At 33.1% G+C, this 25,270-nt stretch overlaps 1 protein-coding gene across 1 annotated transcript in view; it reads right to left on the minus strand.

The window, feature by feature from the left end:
• Positions 1–6,435: 6,435 nt before the first annotated feature.
• Positions 6,436–25,270, minus strand: part of LOC123660943 (homeobox protein B-H1-like) — a 30,342-nt gene continuing 11,507 nt past the window's right edge. The window contains exons 2-4 of the mRNA XM_045595966.1: positions 18,564–18,792; positions 6,853–7,074; positions 6,436–6,682 (exon numbers count right to left, since the gene is read on the minus strand). Coding sequence (XP_045451922.1) covers positions 6,436–6,682; positions 6,853–7,074; positions 18,564–18,792 — 698 coding nt within the window. The remainder of the gene's footprint in view (positions 6,683–6,852; positions 7,075–18,563; positions 18,793–25,270) is intronic.

The raw sequence follows: 25,270 nt of genomic DNA on the forward strand, positions 1-25,270 counted from the left end.
TCGTTTGCCCTATCTAAGTCTAGATACATCCCCGCACACAATATTGTAAATTTGCTGATGTATTAAATCCAAGTATACCTAATTACAAAACTTTACATAAACTTATTTATTTTTAAATACCATTTATTACTATTTTTTTTTTCTCTGCACGTTTTTGTAGAATAAGATATTTAGTGGAAGACATTAGCGAGAAACTTCCTAGTTAAGTTACTAATAATTGAAATTTGTTTTGTAAGGGAGGTATATAAAGGTTAGACTGCTATTTAACTTAAAGTATTTAAATGTCATTTTAAAAGAAACATAAAATTAGTTTTATTATTGTACTGCAGCATGTTATTTTAAGTTATTAAAAGCATCAAAAATATTTTTATGATATTTAAGAAGTGGCTGGATGAGGATTGCCGAAAAACCGGATGTCTAGCGTGAACATGGGGAGGCATATGCCCAGCAGTGGACTGCAATAGGCAGAACTGGCTGACCGAGTCAAGAAGTATGAAATCGTTAATATTTTCTCTGTGCGAGTTTAATCTATTTTATCCCTTTTTAAACCAGCGACGTATTCAAGGTGTTTCTAGGTTGCGATATTCAATTTACCATAAAGTCGGGTGACCTATCACTTCGCTTTTTTTACTAGTTTATTTACTATTTACGTGTATCTAACGAAATACTAACTTTATTACATGATTTAATTATTTGATATCGTTTTTTAAATTTATTTTATTATAGACATAATTTTTTGCTGTACCTACATTAAGTAAGAATATTTTTGTAATTTACATTAAATTCTCCGTACTAATTAGCCTGCAATTATATATTTTTATTTCATTTTATCGTACTAATAAAATTATATTTTAACAAATTACCGTTGATATGAAAATGAATATTATAGTTTTATGACTCTCTTTTGACGATAATAATTAACCCAAGGGTAACGAGAATTACATGTACCTACGAGGTGATTTGATTTAGATTTGTGTGTTTAATTATTTAAATAAATTTCAGTAAACAATAAGTCGTATGTATGTAGTATTTTTTGTTTCTTATATACACTAAGTCCCGGTGATTAAAAAATGAACATATACAACCTTACTACAAGTTTATTGCGTACACAGATTAAAATCATAACGTCAATGTTTGAATATTTTATCTGTTCCGTTTAATAGTCGCGGTGGACAAAAAGTCTAAAATGGCTGGTAATGAGTAATTACGAGCGGTCGACGGCGTGGCCGGAAACAGATACACATCTACAACGAGCGAGGGGGGTCTGTCCATTGATTTAGTGCTAAACACCCGTTAAATAATTATTATATAGAAATAAAACATTTTTTGCTGTTTGTCCTTAGTGGTTAATTTTATCTAAATTATTTTATAATCAATACTTAAGTTTCATAAGCGATATTTGAGTCTTTGTAATTGCCTTGCGACTGGGCAAAAATACTTCAATTAGGGACAGGATTGAAGTGTAATTTGCGATGTATGTGCGGTATTATCTTAGATTTAAACCCGCGACTGCCGTTGGAGCCACTTGTTCCATCCGCTGTTTCATATATACTTATGTACCTTTATAAAAAGAATAATTTAATTATTTAATTTTTTGGAATAAAATAAAGCATTAGCGATTTTGGCCAAATTCGAGTTGAACTGGTAGTTTTCTAATATTTCAATTGAAATAAACAGCTTTTCTATGGACAAAAAGATACTGACGACGGACGCTAAGATGTGGTAAAAGTATTTACTCAAATATATAAAATTAGTTGGTACTAAAGTAAACTATAGATATAGGTATTAATTTTAAAAAATTTAATTTATTATGTATAAAATTGCAGTGGATTGTTACTTCGTGTATTATAAAAAATGTTACGTAAAGAATAGTATAAATAGGTATAATAATTTACAATAAAAATAAATCTAAATCAATATTTACTTAATAAATAATCTACTTATATAAAATTCCGGAAAAGATATTTAATACAAGCAATAAAATTCATCATAAAATTGAAAACAATACCGATAATTACTTAATTAACGAAGCAGTACTCATTACATAATATACACTGTACCTACATACTCGTATTATTATAATTAATTCTTCGATCAGTGTGTAGAGTACAATTTAAATAACAAAATTGCGTCTATACAGTTTAGTTCACAAAGGACTCCGAATTTAGACAGTCAAGTAGCAACATAAATTCCTTAAAAAAAATTAACTTCAGTTTTAAAGCTAATTCTATTTTATTTTCTTATGTTAATATCTTTAACGACTCTATAAAACTAAACCATGATTAAAGCAAATATAGGTACCATTTCATGACAAACGGTTATTTTAAAAGTTTGTAAGTTATTTTGACGGCTTAAGTCGTAAACAAACAAAAACTTGAAATAAGTGCACAAACAAATTAATTAGTTTGTTTTCTTTATAATGGATAACGCCACTTTATAAAGTGTAACGTTAATAGAGAAGTTCGTAATTAAGGAATAATAAATACATTTATTGATAAGTATTAATAAACACGAAGTTAAGAATTGAAGTAAAATAAACTTTAAATCAACTGGTTAAAGATATTTTTACCAGAATATGTTATTATACGGACAGTGTCTAGCGTGCTGACGCAGTGCTAAACTTTTAATATTTTATTTATAAAAATGTACGGTCGGAAGAAAATAAATATATTTTATATAAGTTTTAAAGTCAAGTAAGTACCGATAGTAATGTTGGACATTGCTTTATCAAATAATGCAGATTAACAAGATATTTTATGATTGTGTACATGTTGTTTACGCAATTAATATTTAATAATTCTTAGTCTGTTTTGTTTTTGAAATATAAGTATTGTTTTTTTTATCATGAACCTATGTGTGTCCATTTTAAGTGCGTTGGAACAATTTCAATTATTCAAGCGTCTTAGATTAATTGGGAAAGTCTTAGGTTAAGATTAAGAATTGAATTTATGAATAGACCATTTACCTAAAGATATTATAAAAAAATTAACAAGTAATAAAATGGTGAAGGTAAAGGGTTTCTTGACAACTTTAGAATTAAACTCAAATAAGCAATATGTGCATAATGTGTGCTGGTCACCCGTCGCAGGATCGATGGCCACTGAGCAGACGTGTCCTGGAGCTGAGACCACGCGTTGGCAAACACAGCGTTGGTCACCCTTCGGCCCGCTGGACTGACGATCTACGTAAGATTGCCGGTAGAGGCTGGATGAGGATTGTGGAAGCCGAGATGTTTGGTGCGAGCTTGGTGAAGCCGTGGACTGCGATATGCTGAAGTAGTAGTGGTAGTAGTAGAGCAATATAAGTTTTAAACAGCAAAAAAAAAATTAAAATCTATTTGGCTAAATTTGTTTATTTTATTCTTTCTTAGAAATTGACAAAAAACTGTAATATAATTCGTTTCTTATATAAGTTAAAGTAATTTTAATTTTTTTTAGATTTATTAAGTGAAGAGTAACAGCAAGGTTTAATTTGCTTAATTCCTTCTAGGAAAAGCGTCAACGTGTTTGAATAAATAAAAGAGACTCGTATAGTCTAAACATTTTTCGTATTCTTTGTCGACGAAGCTTGACCACATCGCCCCCGCGATAAAACACGCAATAGTTTGTAAAGGCGATTCCAGAAAACGGTCGTTTTATGATTAGATCAGCACGGCAGCGGCCGCGAGAGGGTAAGGGGATGTTAATTGCTCCGTTTTGTGAACACGGTCAGTGGCGTGCTGCGCGGGTAATCAGCGAACTCTGACTGATTGCTTTTTAAATAGGTTTTATGCCTACTAAAATTTAAGGAAATCAAAGAAAAGCCACGAACACGAGTCGCCGCGATATGATTGTGTGAACGAACGTCATTTTTATTTGACGAGCGTGACTTATAATAATGAATGTAGAACGAAACGTTCGACGTTTAGGCCTCCGTAACGTCTAAAATTCACTTGATACCTTTGCAATCTTATTTGCTTACATCAGTTATAATTATTCTTTCGTGCCCGTTTCCTTTTTAATAATTAAATCATGCAATCATTGAATTTAATAACATAATTACTCAAACAGCCGACTTTTAGTCCGGATTGTGTGACGTAAGAACGCATATAAAGGAACTATCTTTTTATAATAAAGAAAGCAATTTATATCACTCATTTTCTGTAAAGGTAAAAGATTATAAGAGTGCATATAGAATGCACAATAACGCAACTTACACGGTGGGCTTCAGACTAATGTAAGTAGTCATTATAGATGTTTTTGCAACTAAGTTTACATGACTTTTTTTATTTCGAACAGCCAGCGGCCAGTGCAGCCAGCGAATAGAGATAGCACATACGATTTAACAATGGTCTAATAGCTCGCGTTGGCGTGACTGTCGGGTGTTAGCTACTACCGTTTTTGTTACGGATACTAACTACCAAATTACTGTATGCGCATTTCTTTAGCAGAATATATTCAACTAGTTACTACTAATACTTCTACTACTATTAATTCTTTTGGTGTATTTATGAAACTATTATGTTGTATTTTAAATTTTAATTTGAACATGAAATTGATTCTTTGAAAATATTACAAGTTGAAATCGATACAGCTTGTAACTTATACCTAAGGAATGTTTATAAAAACACTAATTAGTCTTTGTAGCTGCATGTTTAAACTAAAAATCGTTTTTAATTTTACTAGTTATGTTTATGATACGCCACGATTTTGATAACGACGATATCGACTATCAGAAATATGTTAATAAAATAGGAGAAACCAAGATAGTAACTTAAAAAAATATATTTCACTTGAATGAATTATATGTAACTATCTATACATATAATAAAATGGTAGGAAAGTCAAAACTGTACATTAAATATTTTTTTTAAAGAATACTTGAGGTGTGATTTACAATCGACACCGAAGCCAAAAATATAGTTTTTAGAATTTGAGAGTTTGTCTGTATGTATGTACTGTTTTTTAGAGTTTGTCTGTATGTATGTCCAGGATAAACTCAAAAAGTACTGCATCGATTTACTTCAAATTTGGCACAAATATTACTAAGAAGTCGGGTCAACATATAGGATACATATTATCACGCTATCACCTAAGAGGGAATGAGCAGTGAACCTTTATTTCTTCAACGCATTCTGTTACAACGTGTAATCTAACAACAAATATTTGAATGTTGTTGTTATTATATTAATAACATGCTATAAGCTAGCTTCACACTATAAATAAAGCCATTCTGTAGTATATTTAGTATCAGCATTGCACCCGTGCGAAGCCGGGGCGGGTCGCTAGTACTAAATAAGTCGACATACTTACCTACTCGTAGTTAGCTCTGACACGATAGGTATAAGACATAATTTGAGTGATAGAAAATAAGGCTCTAAAGTATCTAAATACTAGTGTTATTATAAAAATAGCTTCATTTATACTTTAGAAAAACAAAATATAAGGAATGATGTAATATTAAAAAAATAAAAGTTGTTAATTTAATTGACAACATTTTAATTAAAAAACACCACAAAATCTATTTGACATAAAATGCCACATTTTTAGATTGCTTAAGTACATTGCCATATATCTATAGTAGCTTTAGGTACAATACTGTATACCTCGACCTAGTTTATTCGTGTATTTAATACTAACATACATTACAATAATTATACATTTATATTTATACACAATTTATTTGCACGTTGTATCAGTTGTTGAAATAAATGTTGATATATTATTTATTTTATTTTTAAAATGTTAATACTGTTTAGTATACACAGATAAATTATGAAATATTGTTTATACATTTGTTTTACGGAATTCGTTACATTAAAGGAGTCTTTATACAAAGTAATATAATATCTTGTAGTAGTAATTATTGTGTTCGTGAGAGTGATTTTCGAATAATTTATTAGAATTGATTTATTACAATATTATTCAATCAAATACTTAAGTTGTAACAGATACACATACATGTTATGTACAGCATATCCGATAAAAGATAGAATATCTATTAACTGTGATCAAGACTAGCTTGCTTCTAATTTTGGACTCCAAAAGCGTTACTCTTTTATATTTATAGCGAGAATTATACGACATCAAATGTATTTTATCATTATTTAACTTGCTTTTACTATTAATAATATTAATCCGAGCTTATAATATCACATAATTATTACGGACAATCATTGTCCACTTACAAACAATTCTCACCAGCACGTCAACGAAAACGTTCCCCAGAGAAATATTTAAGACGCAACTAATAAATACACACTGTCTCTTCGAATTTCAACAAAATATAACGAAACTCAATCGCGGCTCTCACTTCACAGGATAACTTTTAGTTACGCACTTGTACGTCTTCGCAGTTGCGATAGTCACTTGTAAGTCATTTCTTGCGACCGCAACCAAGATTTTTAAATGAGCCAAAATTGCCAAATCAGTTTTATTTTGTCTTTTATCACTGGTTTTACACGTGTATGGGTTCATCGTCGTCTTCATCGTCAGAACGTCTTTCTATAGAAGGTTCTCGAGGTGAGCGGGGAGGCGGGGCCGGGCTTCCCGGGTCGACGTCGGGGGAGGGTGTACGTCTCGCTTGTGCATAATAACCTAGAGCTCCAAGTCCCGGAGCCCCGAGGGAACCGAGGTGAGCTGAAGGACCCGGCAAACCCAAACCCAGAGGCGGAACACCCGCTAAAGGCGCGCCTGGGTATAACCTGTAAATTATTTTTATTTTAGACAACATTTTAAAAATAGAGTAAACATGTATGGTTGCTGTTTAATTAATCAAATTAGCAAAATTAATTTGAGTATTTATAAAGTTTAGCGTAAGAAGCATTCATAATGTTTGTCATAAAAATAATTATTTATTGCTAAGACTACTTACCGATAAGGCAAAGGTTTCTGCAGCGTATTAGCAGACGCCGAGGCGGCCGCAGCAGCTGTAGCAGCAGCTTGCCGGTAGTAGAGGTCTGCAGTGGGTGCCGGTTGCGCAGGGTACGCCGGCACGCCCGCCCAGTATCCCCCATATAGTCTCTGAAAGGCGGCATAGTTGCCGGCCTCAGCTAACAACTCCAGCCCAACTGCCGTTTGACGTTTCCATTTCGTCCTGTTGAAGATAATGTAATAAATAATTAATATAATACAATATAATTTCATCATTCAAAAGAAGTAAAAAGTTTCTAGTATTTACAACGTTTGCATTGTAGTCAGCTAAATTTCTTCTGTTAAACTTTTTAATGAGACTAAATACGGTTATGAAAAATTGTTATTGAGAAATATTACAAAGCACCTTATATTATTAATGGTTCATTGAATCATCAAATAATCGTTTTGATCCATTAACTCTACCGCAAGATACTTTACAAAACTATTTATGTCACTTAACAAACTCAAATCGACTTTAAAATTGTGGAATCTACCGTTTTTCGAACCCTAAAGCTATAGATCACTAACCCTACTTCGCATTATGACCCCAATCGTCATCAAATTTGTCACAGACCACTCTAGAGTACAATAAGAACGCCACAATAGAATAAGTAATAAAAAAATATAAATAAAATAATAAATTTGACAAAACGTCTTGAGCACTCGTAAGTTCATTGGAGCGTAGTCTAGTGATTTAATTTGATTTATTTGCTCTAAAAGGGTAAGCCAGTATAAATAATCGCAGTAATCGCAAAAGGGGATAAAAAAGATTCTAAAAATGTTCTATTGCATATCTGCTCGTATTATTAAGCTAAATAAACAGCCGGTGATGGTTTTCTGGTCTTCTTTTACATTTTTGTGATATTTAAAAGAATATTTAAATTAAACTAAGTTATTATGAAATCAAATGTCTGCTCCCAAAAATTAAAAACAGAATCGTTGATTACCTAGAAATCCACGTAGTGTACCAACAACTTTTATTATATTATTCTCAAAACGTAAATACAACTCTACTTACAATAGAATAACATTAAAAATAATATATTTTACAAATAAGTAATTTAAATTCACACACGAATTTGAACTGAACTGAAACCATCCCCAATTGTAAAATTTAATTTTGTTTTGCAGTTGTCGATTAGTTGAAGAGAGGTTATTGTCATCGAGTGAGGTTTTTATTAATTCGAAGGGAGTTATTATCATTGCTATTATTATTTTGATAGGGAAGAGCCCTTTGTGTGGTTGGATATGGTTGTTAGAAAACGGTTCACTGGTTACCTCGTTAATTAATTTCTTTAAATGGATCATTTAATTTTATTAAATGTAAATGAGGGGAGTTCGGATGTTTTATTGCTCGTCTTTCATAACGATATTTATGGTATGTCATTAATTATTTTATTTACACTTTTTAGTAGCTCACTTTGGGAGCTTAATGATTCCGAACTTAATGGTTTGTGCTATTTAATCGAGTTTCTTTATTATCTCACCTTTTTATAATAAATTATTAAGAATTGTAATCTATTCAAAACCACTAAATCCTCTTACTTAGAAAATGTCCTTTATAGATATTTCTATTAATTTGATTTTAATTATTATTTAACTTGTCAGAAAAAATGTTTGCATAAAAATATCTCGTATCTCATAAATATGCAATATGCGCTGGAGATTCAATACAATCTGAGGCGAGGAAGGTTGTTTTGTTTTAAATACCACTTCATAATTATCAGTAGCCGACATTTGATCGATAGAAAGAGTCTCCGCTTACATTAATCATGTTATGTGACGGGTTATTCTGAGGAGCGTACGCTCAAGAGCACTTATTTAATTGTCAAGTGCTGAATGAGAGGCAATCTGCTCAGTGACACTATTCTTTTTATTATTGCCGGGGCGACGAACAAAAAGCTCTCCGAGCACACTCAAATTCGGCCTGCCATCTCGAGACTTCTTAAAGGCGATACTTTTTCTCTTTTCCTCTCGCACGTTGTGTCACTAGAACGAGACTCCGTCCCCGTTCCGCAGTCCCTCGGTGGAGTCTGTCTACGCTCCGCCCAGTGGTTTAGTGATTTGATGCTGCGTGAACTGATTCAATTGTTATTCGAGGAAGTTCGCTCCAAAATGGATCTTAAGCGTTTCGGTTAAAGTCGAAAATCGACCGTTAAAACGTTCCCACTTACGACCTCTCCGAGGAGGAGGTTGTTTATCTCGATTTAAGTTTTTGAAAGACGTGATGCGAATTCCGCTTGTATAGTCGACAAACAAGGAATACATTCATCGATCCGAACTGTTTGCGTTAAACTTGGTGCTTAAGCTTCTTAAGTTGTGGGGCGTTGGGCTCAATTTGATTGTTGTTCGAACGTTACTTATACGCTGTTTAGAAACTTTCAAGACGCGCTTGTAAGACGTTCTTATGGGAATTGTTTAGCGATTTTGTTGCGATCAAGGGAACATTTCAACAGTACAAAGCTTAGTCATAGATAAGTGAAATTTTTAAAATATCCTTAACAATAGTAACAAATAAAACTTTTATAGTTTGTGAATTCATTTGGTTGACAAAAACTCGTGTGCTTATATAGTTTTATAAATTCAAAAAGCTAACAGTCATAATAAAAAAGATTCTCAGAATGATTTAATAGCTAGTCCTTAATAATAAATGACTTGTCACGATGCAAATACATTTAAGAGAAACAGACCGCACGTACATGAACCATCATTAAATTAAATACACAAATTACAGCCTAATTCATAACTGCTTTTGACAGCCGGACCGTATTAGGTCGCAAATGTCTATACTAAATTGACGTATTGAACGGCATATCCAAATTAGAAAAATAAATTGCAGGCTACGAATTAAAAGGACGAAATATCCTCTATTATGAGTCGGCCAAAACTGAAATGGCATCTGCGGTATAATGATTAGTTCCTAAATGATAAAGTAGGCGACCTCCGCGTCCTTGGTTCGATTCCCGTGTCTCTGAAGGTGTAATTTAGTGGTTCGCTATAAGCGATTAGTGCTTCTTGGTAGCTCCCGCGCAACCCTTGCATTATGTCATTAGGAACGTGCAGTCACACGTGTTGCATTTTAGATATGTGCGATTTTTAGAATCAAAGCATTGCTATGTATGATATAGAAATATATATATATATATATTCATATGTGTGTATGTTATATAAAAATATATAAATACCTAAATGAAAATCCATTTCAGTTCATTTCAGCTGTTTGTCTACAAAAAATTTAGATCCAAATTTAGTGATAAAAATAATTTGGACATTCAGTGGAAGGATAGGTACTTAATTTTCGACCAGCACAGGCACTCTAAAATAACGACAAAGTAAACAGGTACGTACACACAAACTGATTCGATATATTTTGTGTTATTACAAGAACTCTGTTGTTAAAACGTAAAAAAAACTAAAAAGAACACAAATTTTGATATTAAAATATAATCCTTTTTTTTAAATATATTCTAATTATTCGTTTAGTTATTTTACGCAAATAACATTACCTACGTTTAAAGTTTTTAACACCGCGATAGCTATAAGAAAACTTTTCAACCAGTGTGTCTGAGCACAAATCCAATAGCAATCTCATTTTAACAGATTTACGTACAGACAAATTACACGAATAATAGATACAAATTACCTTTCCACAAGTTTTCCTTCTACCAATACAAATACTATAATAATTTAATACAATTAATAAATGTAAACTAACTACCTACCTTATTATGGATACTTATCCATAATCTATAGCCTAAAAATAAAGTTATGAATATTTCAGTCATCTTTCTCAGCGTAATATTGAACATGTGCCTAATTCATTTTTAATGGACACTGCTTATTCTATTGTCTTTAACAAGATATAGGCACTTATGATTCGGTTATATTATTAATATTTACAGATTCAAAATTAAACTGCATTAAATATTTTCAAGTAAAATAAGACTAAAAGAGAACTCTGGCACCTGAATTAATTCACGACAACGTGCTTAAATTATTGTAATATACAGGAGCTCAGCAGTTTATAACTTTCATTATTCATAAAATAATTAAAAACAATCTTACACCGTAATTATTCTGACCTGCCTGTACTGTTAACGATATATAATTAAATTAATAATTTGTACATTCCTTCGCGAATGTACGTTATTTCACGTGTCATTATAGAATGCGTCATTAGGTAATCGACGAGGATTACACGTCGCCGACGACTAAACGGCGATAAACGCGTTCGTCGGCAGCCCCCGGCCTATTATAGCTTTACGATGGACAAACTAAATATCATTTAGAATTTAATGTTTCTGACCGGAGTATTGATTAGCCTTCCCCAAATTTGCATTAATTTTTGTGTTATACGAATGTTTATTAAGACTTTTTACTGGCGTATGTTCAGATTAACATTATTTTTACAATACCTAGAACTTAATACTACTATTAAACGAAATTTAAATTAACTATAGGTACTCAGAGTTCCTAGGTGGGGGATATTGAGATTAGTTTCGGCAAGGTACTTACGATGCTTCTGGTGTTGCTGGCGTCTATAATCTACGGCAATCGCTTACCATCGGGTGAGCCATACGCTTGTTATCCGACTTAGTTGCATAAAAAAATACGATATGGTCTATAGGCTATAAAACATGAGAAGGTACCTAGTTGACATACAAAAAAAAAAAACCAAGAAATTAAAAAGTAGATTAAATTTTTTTAACCGACTTCAAAAAAAGGAGGAGGTTACTCAATTCGACCGTATATATATATTTTTTATGTATATTCGGGGATAACTCCATCGTTTATGAACCGATTTTGACAATTCTTTTTTTTTTGTTGGAAAGGAGATATCCCTAGTTTGGTACCATGATAAAGAAACCAGGATCTGATGATGGGATTCCAGAGAACTCGAGGGAAACTCTCGGAAATCCGCATAACTTTTTACTGGGTGTACCGATTTTGATGATTTTTAATTTAATCGGCAGCCGATCTTTATCATATGGTCACATTTAAATTTCATCGAGATCTGGAGTTTGGAGTAATCTTTGATAATGCGTATTTACTTGACTATTTTTTCGTCTACCTACGTTGTATTATCGATATAATTGAAGTCCGTTTTTCTTCGTTTGCCTGCAAACACACTTATATTTAATTAATTCGATTGACAATATAACTAAATTGAATGGGTTTAATGAATTAACTAGTAACGTAAAAAAAAATACCGAAAAATTCCATAACATATTGAATAGAATACAGGAGCTTAAAAAAAGTATAGAGTTATCGTCGATGTTCTCTCACAAAGAATCATTTAGAAACAATTAAGTAAATAAACCGTTGAATGATTGTAAAAAAGTATCAATTTGGTCGGCGGAAGCTTTATAATAAACGGTGCGTCGGCGCCGGCCAGGCCATGACTTGCAGCCGCTCTGAGGACTGTCAAGAGCCGACCATCTCTTATTCACACGTACCAACAACCTATTATCCTAATCCGAACTCTTTGTTCTTAACATTTTTAATAACTTCTCATGAACTTGGCTCATGTAAGATAAACTAACTTTAAATTTCGCGGGATTTATTTTAATATCCATATAACAGAAATGTGTACTAGCCGTGCGGCAACGATCACGTTTATGGTTAAGTACTGTTCCGGTTCTACGATTCGTAGCGTGACGTTTTTAGTGTCTTCAACCTTCCTCAAGAAGTGTGTGTTTTAGAATCTATCCTAAAATTTGCGCTTTTAAATAAACAAACAAAGTTTTCGTTTTTACAATATTAGAAACAAAATAAAAATAATATAAATACAAAAAATAATTATTTGATATAAATACAAAAAGTTAATTATGTACAAATATATTTTTAAATTATCTTATTGAATCCAACTAAAATACTTATTTAAAATATTGGCAATTTAATACGATAAATATCCAAAACTTTCGATATATTCCATAGAAACCGACAAAATGACCCCACACAAAAGCTATTAAATCTCCAATTAACTCCGATTTCACAGCCTTTCACGAACCAAGAAATCGAAGCACAAACATTGGTTTTACCGAAATTATAGAAAACCAACAAAAAGCGAGACAAAAACTTTATAACATATAGAAAAGGCTCCAGACGGGGCGGGAGACAACTTGTGAGGCGCCTGCGCAACACATCATCTTATCTTTCGCGTTTACGACATACGCATTCACATAATTACACATAAAACAACAAAATTAAAATTATATATCTATCTATAATCTATTTAGTTTTTGTTAGCATTAACATAAATAAATGATGTTACTTTGCATAATTCATTTTGATAATCATCAATTGAAGAAAAAATACATAATTGTGTTTGCTCGCAAACGAAAAAAAAACCGACTTCAATTACATCGACGAGTAATTCAACGTAGATCGACGAAAAAATAGTCAAGTAACTACGCGTTATCAAGGATTACTCAAAAAGTAGTAATCAGATCTCAATAAAATTTATATGTGACCACATGACAAACATCAGCTTTCGATTAAATTAAAAATTATTGAAATCGGTACATCCAGTAAAAAGTTATTGCGGATTTTCAAGAGTTTCCCTCGATTTCTCTGGGATCCCATCATCAGATCCTAGTTTCCTTATCATGGTACTAAACTAGGGATATGCCCTTTTCAACAAAAAAAGAATTGTCAAAATCGGTACATCCAGTAAAAAGTAATGCGGTATAATACAACGTAGGTCGACGAAAAAAGCGTCAAGTAAAAACGCATTATTTGATATAACTCGAAAAGTAGTTGTTAGATCTCAAATAAATTTAAATGGGACCAATTGGCACACACCACCTTTCGATTAAAAAAAAATTGTTAAAATCGGTCCACACGGTCAAAAGTTCTGATGTAACATACATATAAAAAAAAATACAGTCGAATTGAGAACCTCCTCCTTTTTTGGAAGTCGGTTAAAAAATACAATAATACCGGAAAATATATTTACGTTAAACAATTGTAGTTTAGAATAGTACCCACCCTTATTCAAACCATTTTAAAACTCATCTCAATAAATATACCTAATTATTTATTAATGTTGTAATTCGTAATAATTGCACTCAATCTAACTATTATTAAAACGAGAATACAAAAAATAACAATGTAATTGAAAACTAGAAGTCGTCAGTTTTTTGACTACCGTAGTTTTTATGAAGCGTCTAGAGGTGCCATGGTCGGCGGCAGCAAAGGTCTAATTACTGACGTTTGTTTTCGAAATAATCGCTTTGGTACAGCCGACGACGAAACTCGTTAAGCGATTTGAAATGAATATTAACAACGTGTATTATTAACTGCATTTTAAGAACATTAGCATGGTTTTAGTGTTTTAAATGGAGGCCGTAAACGTGTGTATTGCGGTGGAGTTACTTGAATGTTTGAATATTGTAGTTATTATCATTTTTATTTACTTCGGATGGTCTATTGATTAAAATTTTGTTCGTTACAATTTTTTTTTAGGTACCTACTGTCAAAAACAACATTTTTGATTTTTACTTAAACTCCTTTGACTCAACATATTTATATTTTTTTTTATAAAGAAATCAAATTGAAGGATCTCCATATCCAAAATAAAAAATGAAGTATTTAAAAAAAACACAGAGTTACAATTTTTGAATGCTTCTCCTATGAATAATTATGTTGTTTAGATTGTTTTATAACTTGGACACGAAGTTTCGAATATATTTCATTGTGGCTAATCTAGATCCATACACTCGGAGCAGCGGCAACAGTTTGACAATACGCTGACTCAGCACTGGTTCTGTATCTCGCCGACTATCTCACGATGTAAGTACAAGTTACGATCGCCTAATATAACACCTATGACGAATGCTAATTAAAATTTTATTTTGTACTAATACTGTTATGTATCGTGTCCTATAAGCATGACAATAAATAATTATTTATTCGTAACTAACCTTAAAAATAAATGTGTATTTAATGCGTTTTACTTCGAGTTTTTAATCAGACATATATTAGTGAAGTTACAAATTGCATACGACATTCTCGAATGATAGCAAATAACTGGAGAAAATTCTTAAATTTGAAGTAATACTTCAATAGAGATGAAAGATATTTACATTATTTCATTGCAAATAAAAACATATTCCATCGCGCTTGTCACTTAGACCGTTATCGAGTAGCGAGCTATAATTGCTTTCTTCATTCGAGCCGTCTTACACGTATCCAGTCTTATAAACCCATTACGGTGTGGGAGGTAGGAATACTTAATAACATTCCTTCACAATTATCATGTAACTCGGAGAAAATTCGTCGTCAGGAGACAGAATTTCATAACATTACCTTCGCTGTAAGTCGTTAAATCACTTATTATTCCCTTAATGAAATATAATTGACTCATTATTTGTAGATACGTGTTTATGGGAGGCGCTTGAAGTAAATATAATTGTTATTTAATTTCTACGACAGACCGACTCTATCATTTTCATATAAAATATATAGAAATATATTTAATCAATCCTACTTCTAACATTTCTTGGAGTTAAGGAGTTGTGAATATCCATTTTAAGGGTTTTTTTTGTTTTTCTAACAAAAATCTGCATTTGAAAATTATGAAATTTGAATATAGTTTTGAAGATGGTTTAGTGAATTAGTGATTCAGAAAAAGAACAAATTATTCTCTAAATCTACTTTAAGGTGAATAAAGAAATCTTATTAGTATACAGTTTAATAATAAATATAAAAGTATAAAGCTACTCTTGAAAGAAAGAAAAAGGCAGAAGTACCTACATATTTCATCATCAATACATATAGTAGAAATGTAACGGATCGCTGTCTGTATACATGGAAGATATATGAGAAAAAATATTATTGGGACCTTTATAAACGCAAATAGCATCCAAAACAATGATTGTTAGAATTTTTGTCTGTTTGTCTGTGCGTTTGTGTACGCTAATCTCAGAACGGCTTATCCGATTTAGATGTGGTTTACACAAATATATTGAGGTAAGCTTCACTTAACATTATACGTTTGTTTCATGTCAATCGATTTATAAATAAAAAAGTTGTGGCAATTTAAAGCATCACGTTAAACATGTAAATACCCAAAACACGGACGAAATTGCAGGCACAGCTAGTTATATCATAAAATAATTAGATGCTTTTGCAGTTCTACCTGAGTTAAATTTCGATACGTAGGTAGGGGAACACCGGGCAAGACGGGGTGGTGGGCAAGACGGGGCATCAGGCTTTTCAGGTGATTTAAATTGATCAATCTCATTCGCTCTGCCATCTCGCTACTGGCCGCCAGGACAGCTCTTAGTCACACGAGTACTAACATGGCGGCTATTCATTTGTTTTAGTTATCGTCGAAAAGTAGATTTCGTTTGTTCGTATTAAAATTTCTTATATGTACGTTTCGTAGTGCATGAAACTTGTATTTGGTGAATTTTAAGCGGCACCTCGGTTAATCGTATCTACAGTACATTGCAGTAACAGGTAATAACTTGTTTTGTTATGAAACATTATTCAATTTTTTTTTGTTTGAATATTAATTTTGAAACGAATCAACGGGCAAGATGGGGTATCTGATACCCCATATTGCCTGACACGATTTTGATTATTTATATTTTTTTTATATATTGTTTTTTTATATATTATATTTAAAAAAGTCAGATATATTTATAAAAGAAACTGAGGAAGGGGAAAACGGTCAAGGGAAGCACTGAATAAGGCGATACAAGTTGTTTTGAAGCGAGAAATGGGATATATGTTGGCTGCAAAAATTTTCTTAGTCCCACAAACTACATTGGAATGAAAGGTAAAAAAGGCTAAAAATGAATGTAAAGGTACCTTTGGGTACCAGTATTTTCGCAAAAAGAAGAAGAGGATGAGCTTGATGGATTATTTACTAGACATAGAAATCGGGTTTTTTGAACTGTAGATACTGTGGCAGCACCTCTTACAACAACAGCAACGAGCACTGCAGTTGTTGTTACAGATCCTGCTACTTCAACAGTTGTGACAACTAGTACAACTGAAATTAACACATATTTAAATTTGAGTCCTTCCCCTAGATTTTCTTATTGGCCTAATTTAGTGCATTAGCCAGCCCAAAGCAACTATTGCCTCTTCCAGTGACCAAGAAGACGAAGTGACAAAGTGACGAAAAAACGCGGTAAAACTACTATCACAACCTCTTCATCCTATAAACAGAAGTCGTTAAGAGTTAAGTTAGAAGAATTTATTTAAAAAAAAATGTGACAGAAAAGTTAAAAAAGCAAAACAAGGAAATCAGACAGAGAAAAATGGAGCGAAAACAGAAAAAGGAAGAGAAACAAAACCTATTTCAAGACTAAAGCCACAAAGAAATATAATGTAAAGAAACGTATTAGACAGTCGTCTTCTGAAAAGAGTGATGTTGAAACCGAAAACACTCCATGCCTACATTCTACAGGGTTATATTTCGACTGCAAGAAAGGTTGGATTGCTTATTCTTCTTGTGGTAAATGGTTACATTATGGCTGCGCAGGAGTGGATGATAATGATGCCGAAGCAACATTCATTTGCGAGTTCTGCACTCCTGAATAGTCGAGAGAATGGCTATACCCCATCTTGCCCATTAGGCCCACCCCATCTTACCCGACCTATCGGGCATGATGGGGTGATATGTCATATTTTACATTTTGTTATATTATTAACAATTCTATGGTGCTATGTTCCTGATTTAAATTTAATATGTAAGATTGATAACTACAAGTCTGATTAAGAATAAATATGATTATGAAACCATGAACCCCTACGATTTCTGGAGCTTTAAACCTTAACTACCCCATCTTGCCCGGTGTTCCCCTACTTAGTACATTCTTTTAATCGTTTTACAATTTATTTTTCTGATTGGCTTCCGTGATACACAAACAAGAACTGTTTTAATGTTAAGACAAACTTCTATAAAAAAAAAAAAAGACATTAGTCTCGCGTACAAACAAGCCAGCCCGTTTGCGTAGTTTGCAATGCAGGGTTCTTGTTACTTGCAGGGGTTCGATTCATAAGGCGAGACTGCTGGATGTTGTATTAAGTTGCCTACCTTAGAAATAGACAACTGTTTCTCTTTGTTACACATACTTATTTTATTTCATCACATCATCATCACTTCAGCCTATCGCAGTCCACTGCTGGACATAGGCCTCCCCAAGTTCGCGCCACACATCCCTGTCTTCCGCAATCCTCATCCAGCCTACACCGGCAATCTTACGTAGATCGTCGGTCCAACGGGCCGGAGGACGTCCCACACTGCGTTTGCCAAGACGCGGTCTCCACTCTAGGACCCGTCTACTCCAACGGCCATCGGTCCTGCGACACAGATGACCAGCCCACTGCCACTTCAACTTGCTAATTCTGTGGGCTATGTCGGTTACCTTCGTTCTCTCGCGGATAGTCTCATTTCTAATCCTGTCTTTGAGAGAGACCCCAAGCATAGCCCGTTCCATTGCACGTTGAGCGACTTTAAACTTGTGGACCAATCCCTTGGTCAGTGTCCACGTCTCGGCTCCGTATGTTAACACAGGCAGGACGCATTGCTCGAAAACTTTTGTCTTCAAGCATTGCGGAATCTTCGAAGTGAAGACTCGACGGAGTCGTATTTTATTTATTCTTACTTATATTATAAATACTATAATAAATGTATAAATAAATGCAGCTTACCGTCTGTTCTGATACCACGTCTTGACTTGCGTGTCTGTGAGGCCAAGCTTAGCTGCTAGCTCCATCCTGTCCTGCACGCTAAGGTACTTCTGTCTCTCGAATGATTTCTCCAAGGTCTGGAGTTGGTGGTCCGTGAAGGCGGTTCTCGCTTTCCTTTGCTTCTTCGCGAGTCCTGATGCATCACCACCGCAAGATTTACTTGATACATCGTCCGAATCGTCCTTGACACCTGTGATAAAAGAATTTAATTTAATATTGGGTTTAAATTCTCTCGTTTATTTTCTTATTTTAAATAATAGTCATTAATGTTGTTTTTTTAGTTTTTGTTATGATTCAGACTATATTTTTAACCGACTTCAAAAAAGGAGGAGGTTTCTCAATTCGACCCTATATACATAACTAGCTGTGCCCGCGGCTTCGCCCGCGTTGAAATTAGTGTATCACAAAGTTTTCCCGGCAAACTTCCAGTGAAACTCTCATCAAAATCGGCTTAGCCGTTCCGTAAACCTTCCTCTTGCCAATGGTGGAGCCCTTTCTCGAATGGTGAAACCGCGTGAAAATCCGTTAGTAGATTTTGAGCGAATCGATCACATACACTTTTGGGGACTTTGTTTTATAATACACTAACTGTTACCCGCGACTACGTCCGCGTGGTTATGAAGATATGCATTACTATTAAAATGTTTAACGCAAATTATTTTTTTATTTCAGTCACTTATCGAAACGCTTATCAAACTGAGTAACTTTTTAAAAGGCACAATTTAGTATAATTTAATAGTTATTTTTATAAAACCTCTATACACCACATTTTTAGTTTTATTTTCAGGCTGTTTAAGTTTCATACAAACTATCAACCCCAATTAAACCTCCTTAGCGGTGGAATATCGTAAAATCCGTTCTTAGAGGACGTCTGCTGACTATACCTCCCTGCAAAATTTTATCTTTGTCCAACCTGGATGGATAGACCATCCAGCGGTTTTTCAGTTCTCGTGATGAGTGAGTTAGTGACCTTTCTCTTTTATATATATATAGATTACGATGCATTTTTTGGACACCTCCTCACCATCTATAGAGCATATATTGTACATTTCAAGTCTCTTACTTCAAAAACATAAGACTTTCATACAAACTTTCGACCCCCGTTTTTTGGATCGATCCCCCCTTAGGGGTCGATTTTCGTAAAATTAATTCGTAGCTGTTTACACTCTATAAGAAACCTACCTGCCAAATTTCAAGTTTGTAGGTGTTATAGTTCCCGAGATTTCGTGATGAGTGAGTTAATCTACCATCCCCCGTTTTAACCCCAAAAGGGAGTTGCTTTCTAAAGATACATTATTTGGTCACCTTTTTACCATCTATAGAGCATAAATTTTAAATTTCAAGTATCTTACTTCAAAAACATAGGACTTTCATACAAACTTCCAACCCCCGTTTTACCCCTTTAGGGGTCGAGTTTCGTAAAATTCGTTCTTAAAAGATGTCTACACTCTATAAGGAAATTATCTATCAAATTTCAAGTTTGTAGCTGTTATAGTTCCGGAGATTTCGTGATGAGCGAGTCAACCTATCATCCCCCGTTTTAACCCCATAAGGGAGTTGATTTCTAAAGATACATTATTTAGACTCTTTCTCATCATCTATAGAGCACACGTTTTAAATTTCAAGTCTCTTACTTCAAAAACATGGGACTTTCATACAAACTTCCAACCCCCGTTTTATCCCCTTAGGGATCGAATTTCATAAAATCCGTTCTTAGCGGATGTCTACGACCTATAATGAGCCTATTTGCCAAATTTCAAGTTTTTAGGTGTCATAGTTTCGGAGGTTTCGCGATAAGTGAGTCAACCTACTATCCCCCGTTTTAGCCCCAAAAAGGAGTTGATTTCTAAAGATACATTATTTGGACACCTTTTCATCATCTATAGAGCTTACATTTTAAATTTCAAGTCTCTTACTGCAAAAACATAGGACTTTCATACAAACTTCCAACCCCCGTTTTACCCCCTTAGGGGTCGAGTTTTGTAAAACCCGTTCTTAACGAATGTCTACGCCTTCTAAGGAGCCTATCTGCCAAATTTCAAGATTGTAGCTGTTATAGTTTCGGAGATTTCGTGATGAGTGAGTAAACCTACCATCCCCCGTTTTAACCCCAAAAGCGAGTTGATTTCTAAAGATTCATTATTTGGACACCTTCTCATCATCTATAAGGTATACATTTTAAATTTCAAGTCTCTTACTTCAAAAACATGGGACTTTCATACAAACTTCCAACCCCCCGTTTTACCCCCTTAGGGGTCGAGTTTCGTAAAATCCGTTCTTAGCGGATGTCTACGCCCTATAAGGAGCCTTTCTGCCAAATTTCAAGTTTGTAGGTGTTATAGTTTCGGAGATTTCGTGACCAGTGAGCCAACCTACTATCCCCCGTTTTAACCCCAAAAACGGGTTGATTTCTAAAGATACATTATTTGGACACCTTTTCACAATCTATAGAACTTACATTTGAAATTTCAAGTCTCTTACTTCAAAAAACATAGGACTTTCACACAAACTTCCAACCCCCGTTTTACCCCCTTAGGGGTCGTTTCTCTTAAAATCCGTTCTTAGCGGATGTCTACGTCTTATAAGGAGCCTACCTGCCAAATTTCAAGTTTTTAAGTGTTATAGTTTCGGAGATTTCGTGATCAGTGAGTCAACCTACCATCCCCGTTTTAACCCCAAAAAGGGGTGTATTTCTAAAGATACATTATTTGGACGCCTTCTCATCATCTATAGAGCATACATTTTAAATTTCAAGTCTTTTACTTCTAAAACATAGGACTTTCATACAAACTTCCAACCCCCCGTTTTACCCCCTTAGGGGTCGAGTTTCGTAAAATCCGTTCTTAGCGGATGTCTACGCCCTATAAGGAGCCTTTCTGCCAAATTTCAAGTTTGTAGGTGTTATAGTTTCGGAGATTTCGTGATCAGTGAGTCAACGTACCATCCCCCGTTTCAACCCCAAAAAGGGGTTGATTTCTAAAGATACATTATTTGGACACTTTTTTACCATCTATAGAGCATACATTTTAAATTTCAGGTCTCTTACTTCAAAAACATAGGACTTTCATACAAACTTCCAACCCCCATTTCACCCCCTTAGGGGTCGAGTTTCGTAAAATCCGTTCTTAGCGGATGTCTACGTCCTATAAGGAGCCTACCTGCCAAATTTCAAGTTTGTAGGTGTTATAGTTTCGGAGATTTCGTGATGAGTGAGTGACCTTTCGCTTTTATATATATTATAGATTTATGTATGTTCGGGGATAACTTCGTCGTTTATGAAATGATTTTTATAATTCATTTCCTTATAAAGAAGATATTCCAAGTACCTTGATAAGAAAACCAAAAACGGATGATGAAATGCCAGAGAAATCGAGGGAAACCCTCGAAAACCATAGTGGCGACTAGTGCATTTGTTAAATTTTTTCCTCTAAACATTTTTGAATATCATATCAATCATCATTTTTTCGTCTACTTACGTTGTATATTGCTTGTCGATGTAATTGAAGTCGGTTTGTTTCGTTTGTGAGCTAACACAATTATTAATATTTAAAACGTACTTAATATAACTTGTATCCTAAAAATATAACTATAAATGTCTAAGCATTTTTATTATATATATTTTCTTTTTAACATTTTAATGTAAAAATTTAGTGTCTTTACAAAAGCCTAATAAATACTCTCTGCATTAGAAATATTTTTTGCACTAAAAAATAAACATATCCTTAGAACTATTACAAAAATAGTTTGTAAGTACCTATAACTTAAACGAGTTAATATAAGCAATGCTAGTAATATTAACAGGGTTATCTAGAGCTTTGTAACACAAGCAAGTTGTCTCGAAAGAAGCCCTGTTGTAAGGCTTCTGCGGTCAGCACCGCTTCCTTACACGGCCGTTAATTTACCTTACAGGCGAGATTTTTTACTTTAACAGTTACTTTATAATTAAAAGCAGTTAAATGAAGAAATTTTGTTAAATAATACTAGTTTCTTGTTAATTAAAATATAAATGAATTTTATTTCACACCGTGATTAATTATTCTCGATGTTAATAAAATCACAATTAACGGCTATTAGCTTTAATATATTTGAGCAATATCTGTATCAATGTTACACTCGACTGTAAAAATTGTATGGTTAATATTAAGGTAAAAAAACTAAAATATATAAATTCAAAAGCAAGATAAGGGATTTCCCTTAATTAATTTTTTTTTTTTTTTTTTGTTAAATTGTTAAATTGTTTGTTACCGTAGCAAACATTTTAACACGCTTGTCGTGTAACTAAAACCTTTTCTTTCGCGCGGTTCAAGTAGAATAAATGTCTATTATCATTCCGTTCATCGGCATTTCACAGGACGACGCTTGATAAATAAACAAAATATAATAGTTAAACGAGTAGATAGTAAGGTAAATGATAAAAATACAATTACCATAATACTCGATCGAAGCAAATATTTAATGTTAGACAAAAAGTAAGTAATAGAAAATGATTCCCGCTTCTTACTACATCAGTTTTTAAGATTTTACAGTAACAGACAAACAAGCGAAAATCCAAACAAAGAAAAAATACTGTTTTTAAAACATGCGTTTTGGTAACACTCATAAAAGTACGAAATACTAATATTATACTCATATTATAAAGCTGAAAAGTTTGTTTGCTTGTTTAAACGAGCTAATATCAGGCACGTATTGAAAAATTCTTTTTGTATCGGATAGCCGCTTTAACAAAGAAGGTTATAGGCAATTTATTCATTAAATTAACGGGGGTGAAACCGCGGATGACAGCTAGTAATTCATATTTTGATTAAATATTTAATGCAAAGAATCACTCACGATAGGTTTTTATTATATTATACAGATCACATTAATTAAAGTGCTTTTCATATCTTAAAAGATAATTCGGCAAAGTTTAAAAGCAATGTAGGTAGGAGACGAAGTATAAAGATCAAATTAATTTGTTATTTAACACGATAACACGAGTCAAATACGTTACATATATTTTATTGACGTTTGATTTTTTTGACCTTATCCTTGTTAGGTGACCGATGATAAGCATTTTGTAATTAAAATAAGTATATAACATATTATATGTTATAGAGTTCAGTTGACTTACAAATTTTATATATTTTTGTGTTATTAATTGCAGAAGTCCTCAAAACTGACCAGTAGTACACAAGTAATCTATACAAAGACAAATTGTTAAATATAGAAGTTAAGCCTAGAGAGCTTGTAGGTAACGTAATATTATAAGTATTTCGCAATTCGCAAGCATGTTAGTTAATAGGGAGACAGTAAGTAGCCTGAGCGCTTAGTGCCTGGGTGGTAAACCGCAACTTCTATACACTCGACTGCGCTAATTCCTTCGCATTATACATATAATCTCATGTCGTACTTTAAGTTAACTGAATTCCAATAGCGTTATTTTCAATAATGCTTGTTATCAAACACAAACATTTCATTTTTTTAAATGGTTAATAGTAGAGCTCAATCATAAACAAGATAAGAAACTAGAATATTTTACTACCGAAAAACATCACCATTTGTTTTGTTAAAAATTTCATGTGTTTTTCATATAAAAACTAGAGTAAAGAGTCCTAGAAAAAATAGTAATGATTATGCTAAATTAATTCCGTGAAATCAAAATCACCCTCGTACACTTGGTAAAAAGTATTTAGTGTAAACATTTTCCTCACAAATTCGTGTAACAACTTTGACTACAAATCGTTGGAACGCTACGAAGTGGCGATTTTTTTAACGCCCCTCCAGCTTGTAATATCGAGTGTAATTATGACCGGCCGAGGCCCATTAGTGCTCGCCGCCATTAATTTATTATAATAAGGACCAACTGCCAACTGCATTTGCTCGACCGTGAAAATTATTATCATTAGTGGCCAATAATGTTACTATAAAACGTCAAGCTACCATTAACCTTATCGATAAGTTTTTAAAATTAAGCTCCTAATGTGAGAAGTAAAGATATTTTCTTAAAAAAATGATAACAGCTCTATTAAACGTCTTTATCAGCGGCATTTATTGAGGATTTCGACACTTTAGTCTGTTTTAAGTACACATTTGTTGATTTCTTAATGTTGCTTACAGATAAATAAGCAGAGCTTGTTTGTAATAATCTGATTTAACTTACGGGTTATTTTATGTTTTGTAGAGGATGACTGACTCTGAATTTTTCATCTTCGCTGAACATAAGCTTTAGCCACATAGTCTAATTACTAGACGCTTAAGCAATTTATATAATGAACAAGACAGGATACTTGGAAATTCTCTACCATTATACCTACATACCTATTATTAAAGACAGGACAAAATTTTAAATAAAATTTACTCATATTTTATGTTGAAGTACGAAACACAATAAGATTATATTGAAAACAAGGCGCGCCACGCCTTATTTTTGAGGTAGTGTTTTTTTTCTATAAATTAGATTATTTCCAATGGAGCTACATAAAATATAAATAATATAAAATATAAATCCACGAGAATATATTTTATCAATAATTAAACATCGATATAGACTCGCGAAATATTTAGCTAATGATATAATGCTAGCTAAATATAGGTAGCATTGAATATAGTAGCATCAATTTATGTCATTTTATTCAGTCAGCTTGTAAATAAAAAGAACAACGAATCACACTCAATATAGTTTACATACG

Source organism: Melitaea cinxia, chromosome 2 (assembly GCF_905220565.1).
Source record: "Melitaea cinxia chromosome 2, ilMelCinx1.1, whole genome shotgun sequence".
NCBI classification, from domain to species: Eukaryota; Metazoa; Arthropoda; class Insecta; order Lepidoptera; family Nymphalidae; genus Melitaea; species Melitaea cinxia.